The sequence below is a fragment of the Pagrus pagrus genome, assembly GCF_965226575.1.
Source record: "Pagrus pagrus genome assembly, chromosome: 16".
Taxonomy (NCBI): domain Eukaryota; kingdom Metazoa; phylum Chordata; class Actinopteri; order Spariformes; family Sparidae; genus Pagrus; species Pagrus pagrus.
In genome coordinates this window covers 22,164,281-22,187,043 of record NC_140200.1, presented here as the reverse complement: position 1 = coordinate 22,187,043, position 22,763 = coordinate 22,164,281, and the positions used below count along the sequence as shown (strand labels likewise).

Below are 22,763 nucleotides of genomic sequence, written 5' to 3'. Positions count from 1 at the left end.
GATCAGTAGAGTTTGCATGCCCTATGATGCTCTGAATCAGGACTTTAAAGCTTGCTAACTTGTTTTTAGGGCCCTAAAACAAGTTAGCAAGCTTAAAAGGATTAAAAAGGAATGAGCGAAACAGAAAAGAGAAGTATGTTATCGTGTGAATTTGAGTGTGTTGTCCTTTTGCATTTTATTCAAAAGAAAAATTGACCAAATCAAGAGCAGAGAGAGCACGGGGGAACATAAAAATGATATATTGTTGAGGTTTAAAGGGGGTTTTGCGCTGCAGTATGTCTTGGCCGAGAGCAGTGACTTCAAAAATCACACAAACTGTTGTTTTTACACTTTTTCGTACAGGTTAAACAAACAAGATTTAACGCGTTCATTAGTGAGCTTTAGAAGTGCTGATGGGTGTATTTAGTTTCCGTTAGACAGAGCCAGGCTAACTGTTCTCATTTCATCTAACTGTCTGCGGGAAGGAAAATAAGTGTATTTCAAAATGTCGATATATTTCTTTGAATTTGTATGGAATAAAAGCCTAAATTTCACCACAAAATGTCAGTAGTTGATGGTGATCAAGATAAAATATATCAAACTTTATTCTTCCTTGTGGCTACTGCAGCTGTTCAGATCAATGGGAGCAGATTAGATGAATACAAAGAGAAGAATGAGTCATTATATTTATCAAAATGCATATTATAACTCTTGTTCTGTGTGGATGTTTGCAGGTAAACCTCGACCCGTCTCCATGCCGGTGGAGGCGTTTTCAGGAGTATCGGACCCGTCCTCCAGGTCCGGAGCCCAGGGAAGGAAAGGTAATCTCCACCTGTCCGTCTGAACCAGCCTTAGTTTAATGGTTATCAGTGGCCGCCGTCCCTCTGTCTCATTAACAGCTGCAGCAGGACGGGCTGCGTGCTTTGAATTTTTACCTCGACAATCATTAATCCTGAGAGCTGCAGCTGCATTGACACAGCTGATTTCAGCCTCGTTCTTACAGCACTTCACCTTGATGAACAAACTGCGGATCAGGCTATTAGTGGATTTTAAACAAACACACATTAAGAGTTGGACTGTTAACTCATCTGAGTCATGTTTTATTTTGATTCATTTACACGTGAACAATCATCCAAATATATTCTCAGTGTGAGGAGTGCCTTTTCTCAAATAAGGTCCCTTGGTGGTCCACAGGAACGTGAGGGAGTTTGCTTCTCTATAGAAAAGTTAAAACAGGAGATAGTCTGATATTAAATACTCTCAAAACTGACAGGATTGTTCTAGTTTCCACAATCTTGTTCCCTCATTGTTCTCGTCTCCTGAACAGGTCAGAAGGTCCTGCAAAGATATCTGAGTAATGAGGGGATCAGCACCATCACGGAGGAGGAGCCATGTTATCCTCTGCCGTACCGAGGACACCCGTCTGTCCGCGGCGTTGACCACATCAGAGGCAGCCAGTGCTTCATCAACGCCGACCTCCACAACAGCGCCACCATCCCTTACCAGGAGGCAGCGTCCAAGAAGTCTGCTGCCTCCAGCTCTGCTGCTGTCCCTCCTCCTCTGACTGTCACCAAACAGTCAACGTCGCTGCTCGGAGGCTGGCTGGCTCGTCTCAGGCTGCTCAGCCACTGACTGAAGAGAAAAGACAAATTCTTCTCAGCCTGAACCTCAGGATGTTGGCAGGAAAAAGGTTTTATGTCTGTTTGAGGCCTTCAGCAGCTGTGACTTTAAAACTGAAATACAACAGTTCATGGAAAACCCACTTCTGTCATGGATCAAAGATTTCATGGTGGAAAAGGTCGAAAGAGTTACTAGTTTTTCAACATTGACTGGAGTTTTTCAGGATTTTTCATGTCAGTTATCACCAAGAACTTCATACTAAAGAGTTCATGTTCACACTGATCAGTTCAATTTTACATTTTAACAATGATAAAAGAAAATTGGAAAATATCTCATATTAAACCCCAGCTTGACTTGCATCTTGTTGGCTGATGGGGCTACCCAGCTCAGTATATAGAGATGGACAACAAGGCAGATCCTTGAAGTGAAGCCAAAACATCTTGATCAGCCCCTGGTGGCTGGCTGCAGTATAGGTCATAAAGCCCACCTCCGTCAAGTTAGCAGAAAGCTTTAAGTCACTCAGGAGTGCTGAGATGAAGTGTGTGTGCACTGAGAGAAAAATGCTGCACATGCGTCTTGTCATGACATGATACATAAGAGACAAAAATACAGAGAATGTTATTGCCTTGGCCAGGAAAAAGAGCAACGGTGATATAACAGAGCCTTTTCTGAAAAGTTGAGAGGTTTTCAACTCGAAGGGCTCGGTGCACTGCGACTTTTTCTCTGAGTGGCCGCCTGCTGCGTCAGACGCTCGCTCCTCATTAGAAACAATTGAGAAAAAGATGGTGGTGCTCAGAAAAAAAATGTTATGAGGACACGGGCCCTTAGGTCATTCTGATTGCGCTGATGTTCGTTCAACTGTTGATTTTTCTGATAAATTATTTGTAATTTGTTATTTGATGCTGTAAAAAGGGGGTGTGACGTCATGATTTATAGCTGAGCCCTGCTGCCGATTGAGTCAGTCAGGTGCTTTGGCAAGAACTCGATACCATGACTCCAGTACGTATGATGTCACCAGAGCATATTTGGCAAAAAACAAACACATCTGAACCTCTCTTTTAGCCTTAGTTTCTAATGAGAAAACTAAGTGAAGAAACACTTCCAAAATACTCTAAGATTTCTGTTCACGGCAGCCTAAATCTGCTGGAAATGAAGCTGGTTTTTGTTTTCAAAAGATTTTAGTTATTTTTTTATTTTTTTTCAAAGCTATAGGACAAGAAAAGTATGATTACAGTCTGTAAAAATCTAAAGGAAATTTTAGAGATCCAAGATATTAACATTAATGTTTCAATTCAAAGAGGAACAAATCAAACCTTGGAAAGAATTTCTAAATATCACAGCTGCCATATCTCGTCTTTCTTCTCAATCTCAGGAGCCCTTAGTGCCTCTCTTATCTCTCCTTTCACTGTCGATTGTCTGGACAAAACAGTTTGTAAATATGTTTTATAGATTGTATTTTATAAACTACATATTTCCTTCATATATCTAAGAATAGCGTGCTTTTCAGAGTATAATGAATAGTTTAGTAAATAAAGCTCAACATGGTTACTTAATATTTCTGATGCTTCACAAAGGTCTTGTTACAACAGTGATAACAATAAAAACTATTTTTTAGGAGAAATAAATGCTTATTTTAAATACACAAAATGTCAAAGTGAGCATGGGAAATAAGAAAATTACACCTTAACACAGTTTACCAACAGTTTTTTTTAATGACATGTACATTTTAAGAAAGCAGTCCTAAAGTTTTCATTAAAAACAAAACTAAACAAGAGAAACTTTGAATTTATTTTGATCAAACGGACATGAAACCCTCTCAGCAGCTGGTGAAGCTCACAGCTTACAGAAAATGTCATTTGTTTCTTATATTTTGGTTTGAGAGTGAAATGTCAGTGTTCAGTTTCTTAAATGCTGCGTTGTCCTGAGATGTTACCTTCTAAATTCTTAAAAGTACACTTGACTTTATTTTAGTTTTCTGCTGAGACCTTGCCGCAGGTCTTTTGCAAGCAGCTGTATATTTCAGTTAAAACTAACTGATCTGAAGTATTTCAGGTGTGGCTGTAACAGCTTCAGTGGTTCTTCTTCAGGTTCTTTGAGGAACACCTGTGTGTTCGAGGTTTCTTCTTGTGCCATTATGTTAAAAAAAACGTTCTGATGGAGTTCCTCAGGGAAGCGTCATGGATCCCCTGATGTTTACATTCTAAGAAGCTTCTTGCTTTTCCTCACAGATCTTTTTCTTTTACAAAGTATTTCCTGTTCATGTTTGGTGCCTTTATACTAATAATGCATTATGCTGCAGTATGAAAGCCTGTATTAAAGACTATGCGAGTGTAAATATCGGAGATTACCTTTTATGTTCTTTGCTGGATGGAAATGCGGAAATATTAACAATTTGAAGAGTTTAGATTTTTGATTTATGAACATCGCATTTCTGTTCTGAAAGAAGTGGCTGCTGTTCAGTTACAGTTACTTTGCTTCACTTTAAGATGAAACTGATCCTTTGTTTTTTTGCTCAGGATTTCTAAATTTGCAGCAGGATGATCCTGTTTGTATCATATCATTCATCTGTTGTGTCCCGTTGAGTATTTTGTAAGAGTCACTCAGTTTAACTGGTTTAATTTGTTTCATTTGTAAATCTGAATTATTAGTGCTCTGCAGTATGATGCCTCTGTACTGCTTTGTAACTTGTGAAAAATATAAAAATAAAGTGCAATTTATTTTGAAAGCTTTCATCTTCTTATCTAACAGCATCATTTTGATGTGATTTAACAACTTTTAGATCAGAAGTAACAACATACTTAAAGAAAAAGAAGAGAAGTGCCTGGTTTTTGAAAGATTGACATTTTCTTTTTGTAAAACAATTAAAAAATTAATAATTAATCAAAGATCACCTAGCTTCTGAAGAGCTAGAAAGCTACTGGATAAAACAAAATGTTCAGATGTAACATTAAATGAGTCTGAGTTGAGTTTATTGCAAATTAGCAATAAATCTGAAATAAATAATTTCGGCTTTGTATCTCATATTTTACTTTTTAGTTTTTGTGTATTATTGTGGAGGTTGTGTGTGTGTCTGTGTGGAGGTTTTGCAAGTCTTTGTGGAGGTTTTGTGCGTCTGTGGTTGTTCTGTCTCTTTGAAGTGATTTTGTTTGTGATTGTGGAGGTTTTGTGTAAAGTTACTATGTACTCAGGTTGTGTACTTAAGTACAATTGTGAGGCACCTGCACTGTCCTTCAGTATTTCTATTCTGCAACTTTAAACTGATTTTTGATTTATAGTTTTTTTAACAGGTTTAGTTACCAGTTATTTCACAGATTCATACTATTAATACAAATATTAACTGATCATACTTGATTTATTAGAGTAAGCCAAGGGGAGCTTAGCTTAAGCTTGAGGAGTTCAGGACAACAGCAGCAGGAGAAGTGGTTTAGTACAGGTACTCATGTGATCCAAAGGTGATTCAAGTGAGGATTGGCAGGAAGTGGGGAGGGCAGAGGAAGCTGTTCAGGAAGCAGAGGCACGGCTGGTGGGAATGGTCACATGGGCCCAAGCTGTGCTATGATCCTTTCTAACTCCCCAGCTGAACAACATCAGAGGGAAGGAAAGGCGCTACCTAGTTCAAGAGGATGTGAGAGCAGAAGTGGAGGAGACGGGAACCTGCAAGGCAGTGGGAATGAAGCAACAGGGCGCTTGGAGAACATGGGAGAATGCGGTGGAGAGGAAAGTCAACTGGGCTGAGCTTTGGAAGCCACACCACATCCAATTTCACATCCGGGCAGTGTACAAGTTGCTTACAAGCCAATAAAACCAGCACACGTATGGCAAAGATTGGCCTTCAGAATTTTGGGCATCGAGGGAGAAAGACAGAGGAGAGCAATCTGCAATAGCTGTGAGGCGTCAGAGAAGGCTTCAAGATGGCTGTGGCTCAAAAGACATCCATGGAGCTAGCCATGTGGACTATGGGTGTCCCGATCTCAATTGTAAGTCGGTTGAGATGAAGTCAACTTTTGGAGAAATGCAGCCTGACGTCACGTTGTGGTGGCCAATCACATAAACTGGCAATTAGACTACGACTGAAGCCACAGTGGAGTGTAAATTAATGTGTCGTGTGTATTCACTCAGTTTGGCTTTGTGCACCAGTTTAAAACACTTAGTTCTGTGGATGCTGGCGATCACTGTAGGATCGGCATGTTTAACCTACTGCTCTGATTGGTCAGTTCACACAGGCCTGAGCCACCACAAAACTAACATGTCCCCGGTCAGTTCTGCTGGTGTTTGAAGCTCTCAGCTCGCTTCACTGAATGTGCTCCATACCACAAGGCTAGTTCAGAATGAGGATGAATACATGACTGCAAGCCAGGTGATAATCGGCTCCTCGATTAATCTGACGATTATCTGACGACAGAAGCCTAAAACTCACAGACTCTTCATTAACTGTTGAAAATAACAAAGAAAAGCTGCAAATCGTCACGTTTAAGAAGCTGGAGCTGGAGCGAACGTTTGACATTTTTGCTTGAAAAATTATGAATCGATTATCAAAATAGTTGGCGATTACTTTTCATTTGATCTACTGATCAATTAATCAACTGAATGTTGCAGCTCCTTTCACAAGTGAAAAGGTTGGGAACCAGTGGCACACACCTTTTTTAACCGAGTTCAAGTATGAAGTATGGTAGAGTTAAAAGGCTGATGGCGCCATCTGGTGGACAAAGTCAACTACTGTGAGTAAAGGAAAGCGTCTCCATGTAAGTTCTGTCACATCAATAACTAAATCATTTTATTTCTGTTGATCTGACAAACTTTGTTAACATGTTAACACAGTTTATAGGAATTTGCCTCAATGCAGCCCTCAAAAACAGAACAAAATAAATACACACATAAGTATATAAAGCAACAACAACAACAACATAAACTGTTTTCAAATGTAAAACCATTTTTACCTTCACCAAGAGTTTGTTTACAGTCCTTGTAGTTTCTATGTTAGTTTGCCTGAAAACGTTACAGATTTTAAATGAAGGCTGGTGGTAAATAGGCCACGACCTCATACCCAAGTATTACCCAACTTTTTCCTGTGGCTTTAAAGTGACAGATTTTTCAGACCAATCAAAGCTGATGCGAGAACACATTTCACCACATGGTAGATGACAGCGAAAAATCTTCCTGCCTTCACATATAAAGAATAAAGAAAAAAGGCGCTATAGGTAAGTTTTAAGTGATCAATGAAATGGCCAGTCGGAGTAAAAGACGCTGAAACCAAAACTCTTGCCTGATCTCCCCCTGATGTCACAAAGCCTTCAGCAGATTAAAGACGTTTCCTGAAGAAAAGTTAAATTTTCTAGAAAACAAAGAGGAAGTCTGTGAGCAGAAAGTCTGTGAGAAACAGAAGAGAGCAGAAGGGTCGTGAAGAACATGTGAAACAGGAAGGATGGTGTGGGTATGTGCATGTATGTCAGAGTGTGATTTTGACTCTGTGGTCTGGTTGTTGGTCGGTGTATAAAAGTTTCACAGTCAGTGCTGTGAAACTGCAGTTCCTCCTCTGCTGAGCATCAGTCTGCTGCGAACACACCAGACTGCTGGACGTCCAGACCACAGCAGGTACGATCAGGAGTGTTTGTTCTCTTATCAAATGTAACAACATTACATTGGTCTAGTTTGATTTAACGTTTAGGCAGAAATATACCTGAAAATATGGACAAATTATAATCATGTAGGGCGGTTTAGATATTTTTTGTAATTTGCATTAGGGTAACTGGTACAAGATTTGATTTTGGTTGAATGTAAAATCATTTAGAAACACTACACAGCTAATCTAAAGTGTTTTTACAGTGCAGACAAACAAAAAGGCAAGGTTCCTACAGTTCCCTTGATGCTTTGGGGGTTACAAACAGGAAGCATGAAGTTGCCAAAAATGTATGAACTGTGGGCTACAACTTGAACTTGAACTTTTTAGCCTGATTTTTGACAAATTGGTATCATTTAAAGTACACCCAATGACTTTGATTCTAAAAAAAATTAAAAATGTGATAATTCTCAGGCAAGGTCTGGAGTCACTGTCTGGAGTGATTTTTAAGTTTTGTGGATGTTTAATTAGTGATTGACATCAAGATAGTGGTATCATCAGAAAGTATAAGTCACACAGAATCTAGAAATATCTGTTCGATACGCCTCATTCCTCGTAGCAGAAATTTAATAAAAAAGCAACAACAACAAAAAACACCCTAAATTGACAGTTCAACTAGAAAGAATATTGTCGCTCTTATTGCCAAGGATTCATTTAGTTACGCTGTGGGCTACAACTTGAAGTTAAACTTCAAGCCTATACTTTGGTAAATTAACATCATTTAAAGTAAGCCGAATTAGCCCTTAAGCAGTTCATGTTATCAATGTACCCATGATGGACATCTAGATAGCAACATCTTCAGGAAGTGTGAGTCACATTGAATCTAAATATGTGTTCAATACTACAGAAACAACAAAAAGCAGAACAAAAAACAAGATAGTGCAACAAGAAAAAATATTACTGTCTACTGTTGTCTTGTTATTATTCCTTGTCTTACTTCTATGTAGGGAATAATGATGCTTTCCCTTGTTGCTTTGGGAGATATACATTCCCAAAGATTAATTAGGGTAGACTGGGCTACAACTTCAACTTTTTTTGCCTCTATTTTGGCAAATTAGCATAATTTAAAGTATGCCGAATTATCTATTGGCAGCTCCAGTTTGCAGTGTGCCCATGAATGTACAGAAAGCTATCGCTGGATTACTTTGATACTGATGAAAACTTATAAACGTGATGATTTTAAGGCAAGTTCTGGTGTCATAAGAAGTGTCTTTCTTTCTGTGATTTCTAAGCAGATTTATAAATGTTAATTAGCAATGGAGCTCAAGTTGTGGTTCTATCTTCAGAAAGTGTAAGTCACACTGAATCTAAAAATCTGTGTTTAATGTCCGTGTGTTTAGATTTGACCTATGACCTCTGAGAAGGGGTGAGATATTTAAAGTCCAATTTTAACCAGCTTAATTGCGTCTGTCCCCTGCAGCCATGAGTCGACGGCGTGTTTCTGTCAAGGATCTGGGCGTGGTGGACTGTCAGGGCTGGCTCCTCCGCAGGAAGCAGGGCCGCAGCTTCCTGGGTAGCAAATGGAAAAGATACTGGTTTGTCCTGAAGAAGAGCTCTCTGTACTGGTACACCGACCAGATGGTGAGTCACAGCCAATCTTAAAGTGCTCGTAATGTGTTTCATGAGAAGGTTTCGCAGATTCTTTCTCTGTCTGAGCACACGTAAGAACGCACTATCTGATATCGGCCTTTTAGTGTTGTTCCTGGAACACCATGATTAATGTTGCTGCAGGGCCATCACTAAAGCTGACCACAAAAATTGCCTAAACCTAACCAAACAGCGACAGAAAACTGAAAAGAAACTGAAAATAATAAATGAAGTTAGTGTCTGTCCTGTAAGCAACCCACTCAGCCACAACTACCTGATCCAGGGATTGTTTTCCACGCTGTTTTGTAAGTTTAAATGTTTCTTGAGTAACATTAATTATGATGCTCCAGGCACAACTCCAAAACGGTGACATCAAATACACCTGTAACAGTTAACAGGGCTGATCTCTCACATATCAAATTGTTATGCTGTTGGCTGGCTCAACCTGCATCTTATTAAAAAACATAGAAATAAATCAGTTCTCAAACCTAAGACTAAGAGAAATAGAAGATGTCATTATTTTTGTCTGTTGTGACATCACCAAAGCACCAGCTCTGATTGGCTTGTTTGAATAATTGAATTTTCTCGCATCAAGAAGTCGTTGAAGTGGCGAGGAGGACTTTTCAAGACCGCATATATAAGCAAATCACTGTTTCACATGCTGGCCAAAGTGACGAGGAGCATGCAGGCAAATACAGCCTGTGACCAAGACCACCGAGCGCCTACGTAGCACCGACAGGAAGTTGAGATCAAAGTTGGCTTAGATACAAATCTATGATTGTGAGCAGATTTCAGTGTATTGGACTGTTTGCTGACAGGTTTTTATTCTCCTCTCTGCAGGCCGAGAAAGCAGAGGGATTTATCAACCTGTCCGGCTTCACCATCGAACAGGCCAAACAGTGCAGGAAGAAACAGTACGACATATTTTTCTTTTGTGTAACATGTAGTGAAGGTCGGTGTGGCTGGAGAGAAAAAAAACAAAAACCACAGTCAGTATTTCTGTCTGCAGTCGATCATTCTGCTGCAGGCGACTGCTTCACACTCTGTTAGTGTACAGCTTTGTCAACACGCTGCACACATCCAGCTCTCTGAAAGGCCCCATGATGTTGAAAGTGAGACTTCCTGTCTTTTTGATTATAAAGCAGGTGTAAATGCTCTATGAAAAACTGTGAAAGTATCAAAACGCTGAAACAAGTCGACACGGCTTCTGCAAGGTTGTGATCAGTCAAACCCCCACCACAGCCGTGGCTGTAAACACACAGACAGAGCTGATGAGATCTGTGATGAGATCTTTATTCAATGTTATTAATATCTCGCTGCTGTGTTACAGTGCCTTGACAGCCAGTCATCCTCTGGTAGTGACCATCTTCATCGCAGCAGAGAGCTTCACAGACATGAATAAGTGAGTATTTGATTTCATCTTAATCTAAGTAATTCGGAAACTTTTTTTTTTGTGTGTCTATTGTATTCGATTGTCTTTGTATCTATATTTTTTCATCCAGTAATGATAGAAATAATTGTATACATGCACGTGCCTGCACAGAAGCAACAGTTGGTCAGCAGCTGTCACCCCCCCTTAGGTTTGGTATGGCAACACTGCTTGGACAAACCACACAGAAATACTGTACACTGAATACTTCATTTGCTAATGATTATTTCAGACCGTTGTGCATGGTTTATGTGGCAGCACAACATTGCCAAAACATAAAAACTAATTTCTCCATATGTTTGGACAGTACACAATAACTGCAATATGAACAGTGGAGAAAAAAAGCTACGCTACAACACAACCGCACGCTGCCATCCAAAATAATCATTAGCAAATTAAATCATAATCACATTGAAATGTTGTAGCAACATTCATGTTCTCCTCAGGATGAATAGTAACAACTGATCCTCTAGCGCCATCGTCAGGCCAACATTTCAGTTTGTCCAGTAGTTTGGTTTATGACTAAGTATCTGCACGACTAATGACTGTCCCGTCAGCCACTGAGCAGTTTGGTGCAAATTAGCAAACGTCGGCATGCTAAACTAACATGGCTAATGTTACCTGTCAAACCCCAACATGCTGGCATTGTCACTGTGAGCATGCTGTTGTTAGCATGTAGCCCAAAGCACCATCTCATAGCAGTTTAAATGGCTGTCATCTATGCACGCTGGCATCTGAAACTCAGAGTCCTTACTCACTGCCCTTAATGACTCTGTAAGGACACTCCCACACAGAGTTTCAGGGAACTGCAACTCCCCTGCAGTTAGTTAGAACTGTTGGATGAGAGGTGAAGTGTCATTAAGAAACTGAGACAAGTCCAGCTGCCTACGATACAGCACTTTTAGTTTAGTAGAACTAAAAGTGAACTAAATCTATAGGTATGAATGTCATCAATTCATCAGATATCATAGTAAAACACTGATTGGGACCATTTTACTGTTAAATAAGTACTTTTACAATAGGTTTAGCTGATAATTAAGTAAGTAATGCTTTGAATGCACAAACTTCAAGTCAATCAAGCTGATAGCTGTCGAGCTATTTTACTGTGGACACAGGCAGTTTTATTTATTTTAAGATTTAGTTCCTCTTCTAATCGTTTCTCAGTATTCGTCCACTTCTTGTTTTGTGCTGTAACGTGAAACTAATGTGTCAGGTCATGTTGAACGCCGCTGCAGCATTAAAGGCCTCGCGTCTGTTTGCAGGTGGATCAGTAAACTGTCAGAAGCAGCCGAGCCGTGTGAGCTGGTCAACGCCGAAGGTCAGACTGTTCACACAGTGTTACATCTTTAATAATAAACACAGACACTTTAAGAGTGGTTAATATACATAATGCAGGAATACAGGAATCAAATGATATATTCTGCTGAAACTGAAAGTACTTCATTCTTCTTCACTTCATCACCTTCTTCATGTCTTTATTTTTTTCTGTCGTCTCTTCTTCCCTTTTTTCATTGTTCCATTTTCTCTTTCAGTTACTCTTCTTTGTTCCCCTTCCCTTTTCTCATCTTCCAATTTTCCCCTTTCTCCCCTCCACCCTTTCACCCTTCCTCCAATTTTCTTCCATTGTATTGACCTTTTCTTTTGTTGTTCTGTCTTTTCTTCTTTCATGTCTTCTCCCCACCTTTCTACCTCTTCTTCTCTCATCTTTATTGACATCTTCATTATTGAGATTCAAGATTTTATTGTCATTGTGTGAAACAACGACAGTGAAGCATCTCCCTGAGCCGATACGTGCAGAATATAAGATAAGTTGGTAATAGTAATATAAAATAGAATGAGAGTAGGCCTTTAAAGGTCTGTCAATGTATTTCTTCTACAGAACAGAAGAAAAGTTGTCCAGAATAAATACATATTTAAACAAAAGAAAAGTCAGCACATATTTACACACAGTTATCTGTAATCGATCAAGCCAATTATTCAGGTGATAACTGGGTATAAAAACACTCAAAACAGGGAGCAGAATGTCTGCGGGATGGTCAAAGACGCCACTTTCTTCTTCCATTTCTTCTTTTCTGTGGCGCTCTGTCTTCCACAGTTCCTCTCTTCACTCGCCTGTCTCTTCTGTGTGCAGAGTGTTACAGCGAAGACAGCGATCAGGACGGTGATGAGAGTGAGTTGACTTCCTGTTCTCCGGACCCTGAACAGGAAACAGCAGAACCTGAAAATGTGAGTGTCAAAGTGTTGAAGCAGAACTGCGACATGAATCCAAATCCTGCCGACACTCTAACCCAACACTCTGTCCTTCTCGTCTTCAGGTTTTCTGTGAGTCTCCATCCAGCGCCTCAGCCCCGCCCGCGACACCGACCATTGAAAGAACCAGAAGCACCTCGGAGAGCGGTTCTTTGAACAGACACAGTAGAAGAAGAACACCTGTAGTTGGAGGGAAACGCCTGTCTTGTCCTGACCTCCCCGGACCAGACAAAGCAGGTGGAGAAGTGTCCATACGTCTGATCCAGGTCGGAGAAGAAAGAGACGAAGACGTCGTCCACGGTGAACACCTGGAACCACACCTGGTTACCATAGCAACTGCTGATTTAAAGGGCAATTTGAGCAATTTTACACATAAAAAAAATGGACACTTTGTATTTGTGTTGGTGGGTATAACATTTGTGAAAACAGTTGTATAAATCTTTTAGTGTCTCTAGAGGGAGCTGTTAAATCTGATAATGTCCTCAACTAGTGTCACTGTAGCTGCTCCTCATCCCTGCTGCAGTATACATTAGCCACTGCTAGCATAGCACACCTGAATGTTGATGCCAAAGAAAGAAAAATGTAGACAAGATAGCTCTGATTCTGCTGCATCGATTCTGACCCTTTTACATCTGTGTGGATCTCATCTTCCTTTTTCCAGGGAAGCCTCCTGATGAGATGGAGTGCCTCTACAACCACCTGAAGGCAGCCAGCTTGTCTCCGATCGGTCAGTCCAGTAAGCGGGACTTCAGAGCGTCGTTCATCAGGCGATGTCAGAACGACAAAGTCAACGAAAAGCTTCACCTGCTCAGGATCCTCAAGAGCACTTTAAAGGTGAGCCAACAAAAGAGAGACACAAGATTTATACCGATCTTATAATCTCACCCTGAAGAGAGCAAAGGGAACATATTTCCCAGGATGTTAAAACTTACTTCAATTTCCATGTAAATTAACATTGTTTTAAGGTGGTTTTCTCTTGATTTAAGAAAGAAAAAAATGATTTGTTTGAGACAAAAATCATCTTTAATTATCTCTCATGTAAACATGATTGCAGGAAAAATTAAGTGACACTTTTTTTTGCGTTACTGTCAATTATGATTGTTAAAACGTGTGAGACAGCAATACACAGCTTGTTGTTCAAGCATGTTCCCAAGACGTGACTAAGCCTCTACATGCTAGCATCTCTGTCAGGGTGTAATTAAGCACAGCAGTGCTTTCAGCTAAATGCTAACACGCTCACAGTGACAATGCTCACATGCTGATGTTTAGCAGGTAATTAAAAAAAAACAAAATCTGTATTCAGATTTACAAATGTGTTGACAAATCTGTAAATTTTGACATAAATATCAAGTATTTTGCTGCTAGAGTTAAAACCTACAGACGAGTCATCAGTTACAACTCATGCTGCCTTTTAATTGGCTGTCTTGGTTCACGTGACTTCTTAATATACATTAGCAGATTCCTGTACATATTAACACATTTTTGTACGTGCTTACAGATTATTTTACAAATCTGACGACACACACAGATTGAGATACAGTTACACTCTCATCTGTAAAAGGTTTTGCTACAATAATGGCTTCATGTCCTTCAGGCCAAAGAGTCGGAGCTGCGGGCCCTCGACCAGATCCTGACACACCCGACCCTCACAGCACCAACATACAGGAAGTGGAAACTCTCCAACCCCATCCTGCTGCAGGAGATCATGCGATGCAGCCAGGCAGCAGGGGGCGCTGCAGAGCTCAGACCTCCTGAGACCTGAGGCCACACCAATGCGATGCTCAGAGAGCAGGGCACTGTGGTGAATCTCACTGGGTGAACTGGGACCAAGCAATGGTGCTTTGTTAATGTACCTTCCAGATGGCAGTGGTGGAAAGTAACTAAGTACATTTATTCAAGTACTGTACTTAAGTAGAATGTTGAGGTACTTTGCTTCAATATTTCCATTTTCTGCTACGTGATACTTCTACTCCACTACATTCTGGAGGCAAATGTTGTATCTTTTACTCCACTACATTTAAAGCTCTGCAGATTTGTATTAATACAAAATAAATGAATAAATTATGATGTACTAGAGGTTATATGAGGGGTGGATACTATAGAAATGAATTGAAAACTAATTGTGATCAATTTGCCTTTTTAATTAAAAAATAATTTGATGGGGATAAAATACAATTTAACTTTAAATATAAAAGTTACTCATTAATTAAATGTTTAATATTAGATTAGAGTACAGAAGCCCTGAGGGGCAGGTGAAGATTTATTTTTTCTGGTGATCTGATCTAAATTGTTTTCTCTCTTGTGAACTGGTTTTCATGTGTGAAAATGAGTGCAGTGTTTTTCCCAGGAAATTATTTTCTTCCACGTGTGAAACCAAGTGAGAAAAAAAAGTTTTCAGGAGAAAACTTTTTTTAATTTGCATATGTGAAGCTGAGTGGAAGATTTGGCTGAAGAATTTCTTTTGTCCTAATAGAACATGGGGCGGTGGTGCACGACAGCCTCTTGTGGTTCAAAATGATTATTACAAAAACAAACAACGAAAAACGTTTTTCTTCCTGCCAAACCTTACCGCTCATTTCACACATGAAAAAAATGTTTTTATCCTGAAAAAAAGAATTTTCACTTGGTTTCACACAAGAAAAAAAATCTCCTGAAAGGTTTTTCCCCCACTGTTTTCACCTGGGAGAAAAACTTATTTTTTCACAGATGGAAAAAAATTAAGAAACTCAAAAAGATAATCTCGACAAAATCCATCCATTATCCTAAACTGCGTATCCTTTTCAGATCCTAGCTACCATTGGGCGACGGCAGGGTACACCCTGGATCAGTTGCCAGTTCATCACAGGGCTGACATATAGGGACAAACAACCAAAATCACACCTAATGACAATTTAGAGTAACCGATTGACCTAACTCTTGCATGTCTTTTGATTGTGGGAGGAAGCCGGAGTACCCGGAGAGCACGCAGGCACGGGAAAAACATGCAAACTCCACACAGAAAGGCCCTGCCTGGTCTCAAACCCAGGTCCTTTTTGCTGTGGGGCAACAGTGCTAACCACTGCGACAAACTATATTAGACAAAATGACAAATTATATTAACAATCAATCCACCACACCCATCAGTGAGATCCGGGCTTGATTATTTTCATTCCCTTGGTCCTTAAATTATGGGCAAACGCCACGCTGTAGTTTTAGTTAACATCTTTATCCCTTTTCCTCACTAACTTCACTTATGGGAATATTTCATGGAGAAATCATCTGTAGATTTCAAATATGGGCAGTTAGACAAAAATTTCCAAAATGAAAATACACCTGCTGGCACTTACAGAACTAATAAACTGTTGTGGGCAATGTTGGGGCATATTTTCCATTTAAATCATTTGAAATCTACAGTTTATTTCTCGTGTGAAATAATCTCAATAGTGAAGCCTCGAGAACTTGTCTCACTGATGGTGTGGTGTTTGACAGTTCAGATGCAGCACTCGAATTTAAAACCAAATGCTTCTTAAATAGAAATGACTGAATTAAACTGCAACACTTAAATAAGCTTGTCCCAATTGAAATGTCCACAGGATGAAGTTATGATTGCAGTATATCAACATTACTCATTAAATGCATTTCATTTTAAAAGTTTTATATTAAAAGTAACATTGCATTAAATTTCCATGAAATGATATTTTAATTAAAAACTAATTTAATTGATCACCATTAGTTGTACATTTTTATAAAAACATCCACCCCTCATAGGTTAAGCAGTATAGAAATGTAAATTGTTGTCAGGTTAGTCATTTGGTTGGATATTGAATTTTGTGTATTAAAAATTGTTTTAACACTTTCTCTGTTGGTCACTGCTCACACCACAACCCCATGAACATCTGCTGCCCCTAGTGGAATAAAAGTAAAACCTTTGAAACAACTATTCAGGATTTTCTATTCAGGAAAGTAAAACACCCACAACCACCAACAATGTTGACAGTAAACAAATTTATTTCGTCATCTGCACTTTTTACAGCTGGAATTCTGGGAATTCAAACACGACGTCTTTGCCTGTGAGTTTCTTGTAGACACCAGAGAAAGTCTCCACCTGAAAGACAACAGGACACACATTACTTCAGCATCATAATAGTTTATTCAGATTGTCAGTATCAACGGGTTCAATTGGTTTTACTGAACTTGCATTAACAAGACTGAAGGCAAAGATTTTAAATGCAAGTAATTCTGCAGATTTATTCTTAATAGGGATATTTTAAGTGTTGCTGAAAAGCTGACACTTTAGTCGCTGGCTTTAATTTGTTTGATACTATCAAATGCAGATAGTTTATCAATTCTGAGTACTGAAGCTAAATCTAAAAACAGATGTTAAAGCATCATACCAGTAGACTTTACAGCAAAACAGCTGGATGCATTACACTGTACATGTGTACCTAATGACAACTGACTGTACACTGTACTCCTTTAACTGGTTTCTAAACTGACATTAGAAATGTATAATTCACCGTCAGCAACATGTAAATCATCACTGAGGTGAACAGTTTGTGCACTGCATGGTTTAGCTCCCCAGTAATGGCCCCAGAAGGACTCTGGGAAGATGTAGGAATATGCAGGACGCCCATCCTCACCGACCAGAAGCCGGGGACAGAGCTTTGTCTCCGACGATGTGGAACGGGACTGTACGTCTCAGCTCAAGAGCTACGCTCCCATACGCCACCAGGACAGAGCCAGGAGAGCAAGCTCGCTGGATGTCCACGTCGGATAAAAACCAGAAAAGGACTGCACAGATGTGGGGATTTATCACTCTTCAACATCTGATCAATCCTGGTCCCAATACTATAAGTACGTTTAACATATTTGAAGGTGATCAGAACCATCAACACTAGAAATTAAATATTTTGGGTTTTTCGGACAAACACCATGTGCCCTAGTATTTTTTTGATGTTTTATAGTCACAAAGATGAACAAAATAATCAGCAGGTTTCCTGATATAGAAAATAATAATTGCAGCCATAAACATGATATTTAAACTTCCTGACATCCATTCCAACAGTTTTTTAACAACTTACTTTGTGTTCCACGTTGTTCTGCTGGGCCTTGTCCAGATGGACCTTGATGAGCCTGCTGCAGTCCATTTTGACTCGGATCCTCTTACCCACGATCTCACTAGGGAACACCAGGTCCTCCAGGATGGCGTCGTGGACCGCAGTCAGAGTACGGCTGAGGGAGGAACACAATAAATAACATGAATACTACAATCATGCAGAAAGAGTTGCAAGCTCAGGGATCTGTGCTTACACTAGAGCCGCAATGATTTGTCAATTCAAACAGTTATTGCCAACTATTCTGATAATTAATCATTTTTCAAGCAAGAATGTTAAACACTTGCTGGTTCCAGCTTCTTAAATGTGAGGATTTGCTGTTTCTCTGTCATTTATGACAGTAAATGAGGAGTCTTTGGGGTTTGGACTGTTGGTTGGACAGAAGACACAATTGAGCCGTCACTTTGTGCTGTGAAATTATGATGCGCATTTTTCACATTGACATTTTATAGACAATCATTAAGATGATCAGTGGATGATAATCAAAAAAGTTGTAAGTTGCAGACCTAGCGTACATAAATACAACTGAACAATTAGTCACTGAATTGATAAACATGAAATTATCAGAAAATATTCTGATTCATTCATCAACTAAATAGTCCATGCTTCCATTTTAAAAAAAATGTGCCAATTTACTGCCTTTGTGCAGTTTCAAACTAAATATTTGAGTTTTGGGCTGTTGGTTGGACAAGACATTTCAAGATGTCCGTTAATTGTGACAGGCTTAATCCTATTTTAGAGACCCAACAAATGACAGATGGAAGGTAATGTTAGCAGCGGCCTAAATAAAAACTAAATTACTCTAACCTGCACAAGTTGGATAAATGTTATGTGCAATGCGTTTTCTATTTCATTATGCTAATACAACCAAATATAAAAACATGAAGACCACTTCACATTGAGGTTTCCAGCTCGTGATAAATCTTGTTATGAACAGATGTTGTGCACTGCATGGTTTAGCTCCCCAGTAATGGCCCCAAAAGGACTCTGGGAAGATGTAGGAATATGCAGGACGCCCGTCCTCACCGACCAGAAGCCGGGGACAGAGCTTTGTGTCCGACGATGTGGAACGGGACTGTACGTCTCAGCTCAAGAGCTACGCTCCCATACGCCACCAGGACAGAGCCAGGAGAGCAAGCTCGCTGGATGTCCACGTCGGATTTAAAAACTGTGTTTATACTGAACATGATCATCATCACCGTTTTATTCTGCACAGCAATTTTACGGAAACACTTTTTCCAAAGCTTTAATGTTCAAACTGCATAACAGACCAACTGCTGAATTTGATTTCCAGACTTTTCTGAAAATATTGTAAATGAGCTGTTTAAATGCAGGCCTAAGTGATATTAGAAAATAAAAAAATCTGACGACACCAAAGAAGTACATCAGACAAAAAAATAAATCAGTGTACCATGAAAGATGACTAATAAAACCAGGAAATATTCACATTAAAAAAAATTGAAAGTCAATTTTGGCATAAAATGACTTACAGTATCAAGTTGAAGTCGTGTTATGTTTTCAACAATGTATGAATACATTTCTCATAACTGCTTCACTTATTACCCCCAACGGCCTAATAATAAAACAAAACATTTTTTGATCACATCAGACAACCCCAGTGTTCTCAGGTTTATTTCACTGAATTATACTACAGCAGCAAAGACAACAACAGGAATATAAAATAACAAATCTATATTAATCCTGACTAACATCCCAAATAAACTATCATTTTCCATCAACAACAAAATTCAGCTCATGTGACATTAAACTGAGAATTTCTACTCACCTCCTGGGACGCTTCTGCTTATGCTGAATGCGGCTTTTCCTGGTGGGTTTGGGCAGAATTCTCCTCTGAAAAATGACATTGTCTGATTAATCTTCAGCCAGGATTTACAATCATTTAAATAATTCAAGATAAAAGAAACAGTGTGATGAACCAGAGTAAGAGTTAAATTCTGCGTCTGGGATATAAAGTTGGGTATATTCTGAAGTCGAGTAAGTCATCAAGTAAACTTGTAGTTATTCGCTTCTTTCTGCATTTAACAAAATGGTCAAAACAAAATACACTGAAAATTGTTTACAATTTCAAACAAACACTTTCCACATGAACATAACTTTATATAGTAAAAAGTTCAAATACCAAACTATTGTAACAATAAACCATCAAAATCTGACTTGAAACACATTTCAGTCAAAATGTGCACTGCATGGTTTAGCTCCCCAGTAATGGCCCCAGAAGGACTCTGGGAAGATGTAGGAATATGCAGGACGCCCATCCTCACCGACCAGAAGCCGGGGACAGAGCTTTGTCTCCGACGATGTGGAACGGGACTGTACGTCTCAGCTCAAGAGCTACGCTCCCATACGCCACCAGGACAGAGCCAGGAGAGCAAGCTCGCTGGATGTCCACGTCGGATAAAACATACGACAGATCACCATCTCCCCCGATCCTTCCTGTGGCAGGTCAAGGTTTTTAAATTGTCTGCATGACTTCATCTTGCCAGTTGTTATCGAGTCAAAGCATCAAAATTGACTTCTGCAGGTGGTGAAAAGCCATAAAATCTTAAAAAAAAGTTTACTTTTCAGAGGATTTAAGCTTGGTAACAATGCTTTTGACATCTTTCCAGATAATTCAATTGCTTTTTAGTGTGAGAAATAGGACACATTCTCAGAATGTTCAACTGGAACTCATAAATTGATGATTTACTCATCTGTAGCAATGTGCAAGACTTTCCTCAAAAGAATAGTCACCTTGACAAGATGGAAAGACCCAGACAGCTTTAACCACAAATCCAGATAGTTCTGATTTCCCCCCCCAAAGGTTGGTGCAACTCAAAAAAGAATAAAATACTATCCCAGTGAGTTGTAAACCTCTAGTTAACTGTGGAAAAAGAGCCTTACTACAGCACACCAGAGGGTCATCAGCATTCAAGCAGTCCCCCCCTTGACTGGCCAAGACACCTCTATATCCCTGCTTTGTCCGTCATCATCCTTACCTGTGCAATGAAGACCACGTGCTTGCCGCTGAACTTCTTTTCCAGCTCCCTCACCAGACGCACCTGAATCTTCTGGAAGGACTTCAGCTGAGGAACGGGAACGAAGATGATGATGGCTTTCCTGCTGCCACCAACCTCGATTTCCTAAAAACAACAACAGACTTAATATAACCCAATTGAAAATATCCTGTACAACAGCCCAACTGATTAAAAACATTTAGCACATGGACAGCTCATTTCCCCAAAGCACACTCAACAATTAAGTTTCAATCCGGAGAATGTTATACCTAGTGATTCAAGTCGAGTCCCAATATCACATAATGTACACTGCATGGTTTAGCTCCCCAGTAATGGCCCCAAAAGGACTCTGGGAAGATGTAGGAATATGCAGGACGCCCGTCCTCACCGACAAGAAGCCGGGGACAGAGCTTTGTCTCCGACGATGTGGAACGGGACTGTACGTCTCAGCTCAAGAGCTACGCTCCCATACGCCACCAGGACAGAGCCAGGAGAGCAAGCTCGCTGGATGTCCACGTCGGAATTTCATTCAAAAAGGCAGCTTCAACTGAAGTTTTAAAAATGCATGTGACCAGCAGCAAAAAGATAGCTAGTTCTTGATGAAATGTATATAAAGTAGAGAGGAGATACAAAGGAGTCCTGTAAGCCTCCTTACCTTTGCTGCAGTGATGTTCAGCTCTCTCAGCTGAGCCTTGAGGTCGGAGTTCATCTCCAGCTCGAGCAGAGCCTGCAGGGAGAAGAGGAAAAGCAGTCTTGAATGTCTATTCTAAAACAACTCCTGGACATATTTACATCCACTGCAGGCTTTAAACTATCATCTATATTGTCTGATTAGACAATATTTCTTTAAAGCAGTTAATATTCCATACATGTTTGTTTACATGCAACCAAACAGTATGGGATTCCTACTTTAAGAGCCACTATCTCAGTCAACAAGTCCAGTGGATTATGTTAGTCATTGTTGTAAACTTTGCTATTTGAAAAGACAACTACATGTGCAGTGACATTTCCCTCCAGCATTCACCTTCAAATATCAACTGACACTTTGAAATTTCAAACTAAGCTGATGTTGGACACAAATTAAAGTAACTTCAAATTGCATTACAGACCTAATTTTTAAGAGAAGCAGACTAACGATAATGTGTTTTATGGCATCTTTGAGCGATGTCTGAACATTTAAGTCTTTGGCGGTCATTGCAGTAGAGCAGTCACACTCCACACACTACATGCAGCTTGACAAAAACTACAGTAAACTTATGAGTTGACGATCTGATCCTGGTCCTCTTACCTGGGAGATCCCAGACTCGAACTCGTCTGGCTTTTCGCCATTAGGCTTCACTATTTTGGCGCTGGTACTGAACATGGCCTTTGTCTCTGTGGAGAGAAATAATAAAGACATGTGGGTTACAATTACAGGCTTCTTAACAGATATGGATCCTGGAAGAACTCCCTCAAACCAGCATGTAACGCTACCGCGCTAAGCTAACGGCAGACCAGCTCTATGCTAACCGGGAGCAGTAGTCCAACTCACAAGGACAGCCGACATAGAAGGAGGTTTAGGGCAAAAATGATTACCTCAAAATAAAAAAACAAAAACACAGACGGAAGCTAGATAATCAGCATACAAACTGCATGTTGGCAAGAAGAAGTTCGTGCTAGGTTAGCTAGCTAACGTAAATTAGCCGGCTGTCACTTGTCTCGGCACCAATTTCGCTGCAGTTTACAGTTACAAACAGCAGTAACTAGTTTAATTCAATAAAACGACTCATACACAGAGCCTCAAGTGTTCAGTCTAACCTGCTGCCTTCTCCAGTCGCTGCTTTAGCTGCTATCTGAACACATGCATGGCCTAGCTAGCTACTCCCCGTTACAAGAACCCATTCACCTGAGCTTCTCTACTACGCTTTATTTCATCACATAAAATAGCCATCCGCCACCCCAAACCACAAAATCTAAGGTATCAGAGACTTAAGATGCTTTGTGGTGGGCAAACACACACATTAAACAACATTAAGGCATATTTTGATGCAGAAAAGCCAGTCCAGTAAAAAATAGCGCGACTAACCTCTGTCAACGACGGCCAAGGAAGAGGCCGGAACATCGCGAGAGTTGTATTAATCCAATCCGGACGAGGCATATTGCTATCGCGAGAGGTGTTGAAGTCCACACTGGGA

At 39.9% G+C, this 22,763-nt stretch overlaps 3 protein-coding genes across 6 annotated transcripts in view; 2 read left to right on the top strand and 1 right to left on the bottom strand.

The window, feature by feature from the left end:
- cnksr3 (cnksr family member 3) overlaps positions 1-4,318 on the top strand; it is a 39,038-nt gene extending 34,720 nt beyond the window's left edge. For all 4 annotated transcript variants that reach the window (XM_084378353.1, XM_084378352.1, XM_084378354.1 and 1 more), the window contains 2 exons: positions 714-800; positions 1,307-4,318. In XM_084378353.1, coding sequence (XP_084234479.1) covers positions 714-800; positions 1,307-1,611 — 392 coding nt within the window. In that variant the 3' untranslated portion in view covers positions 1,612-4,318. The remainder of the gene's footprint in view (positions 1-713; positions 801-1,306) is intronic.
- A 2,802-nt stretch (positions 4,319-7,120) lies between these two features.
- ipcef1 (interaction protein for cytohesin exchange factors 1) lies at positions 7,121-16,459 on the top strand. Its single transcript, XM_084377023.1, has 9 exons — positions 7,121-7,191; positions 8,637-8,797; positions 9,644-9,717; positions 10,134-10,205; positions 11,495-11,550; positions 12,364-12,458; positions 12,548-12,782; positions 13,144-13,316; positions 14,077-16,459. Exons 2-9 carry the CDS (start codon positions 8,639-8,641, stop codon positions 14,242-14,244), a joined length of 1,032 nt encoding a protein of 343 aa, XP_084233149.1. The 5' UTR covers positions 7,121-7,191; positions 8,637-8,638; the 3' UTR covers positions 14,245-16,459.
- Positions 16,452-22,704, bottom strand: rps7 (ribosomal protein S7). The gene is made up of 7 exons (XM_084378362.1): positions 22,655-22,704; positions 21,878-21,963; positions 21,245-21,316; positions 20,572-20,715; positions 19,362-19,426; positions 17,543-17,693; positions 16,452-16,566 (listed from the first exon to the last, which is right to left on the bottom strand). Exons 2-7 carry the CDS (start codon positions 21,950-21,952, stop codon positions 16,489-16,491), a joined length of 585 nt encoding a protein of 194 aa, XP_084234488.1. The 5' UTR covers positions 21,953-21,963; positions 22,655-22,704; the 3' UTR covers positions 16,452-16,488.
- Positions 22,705-22,763: the final 59 nt, after the last annotated feature.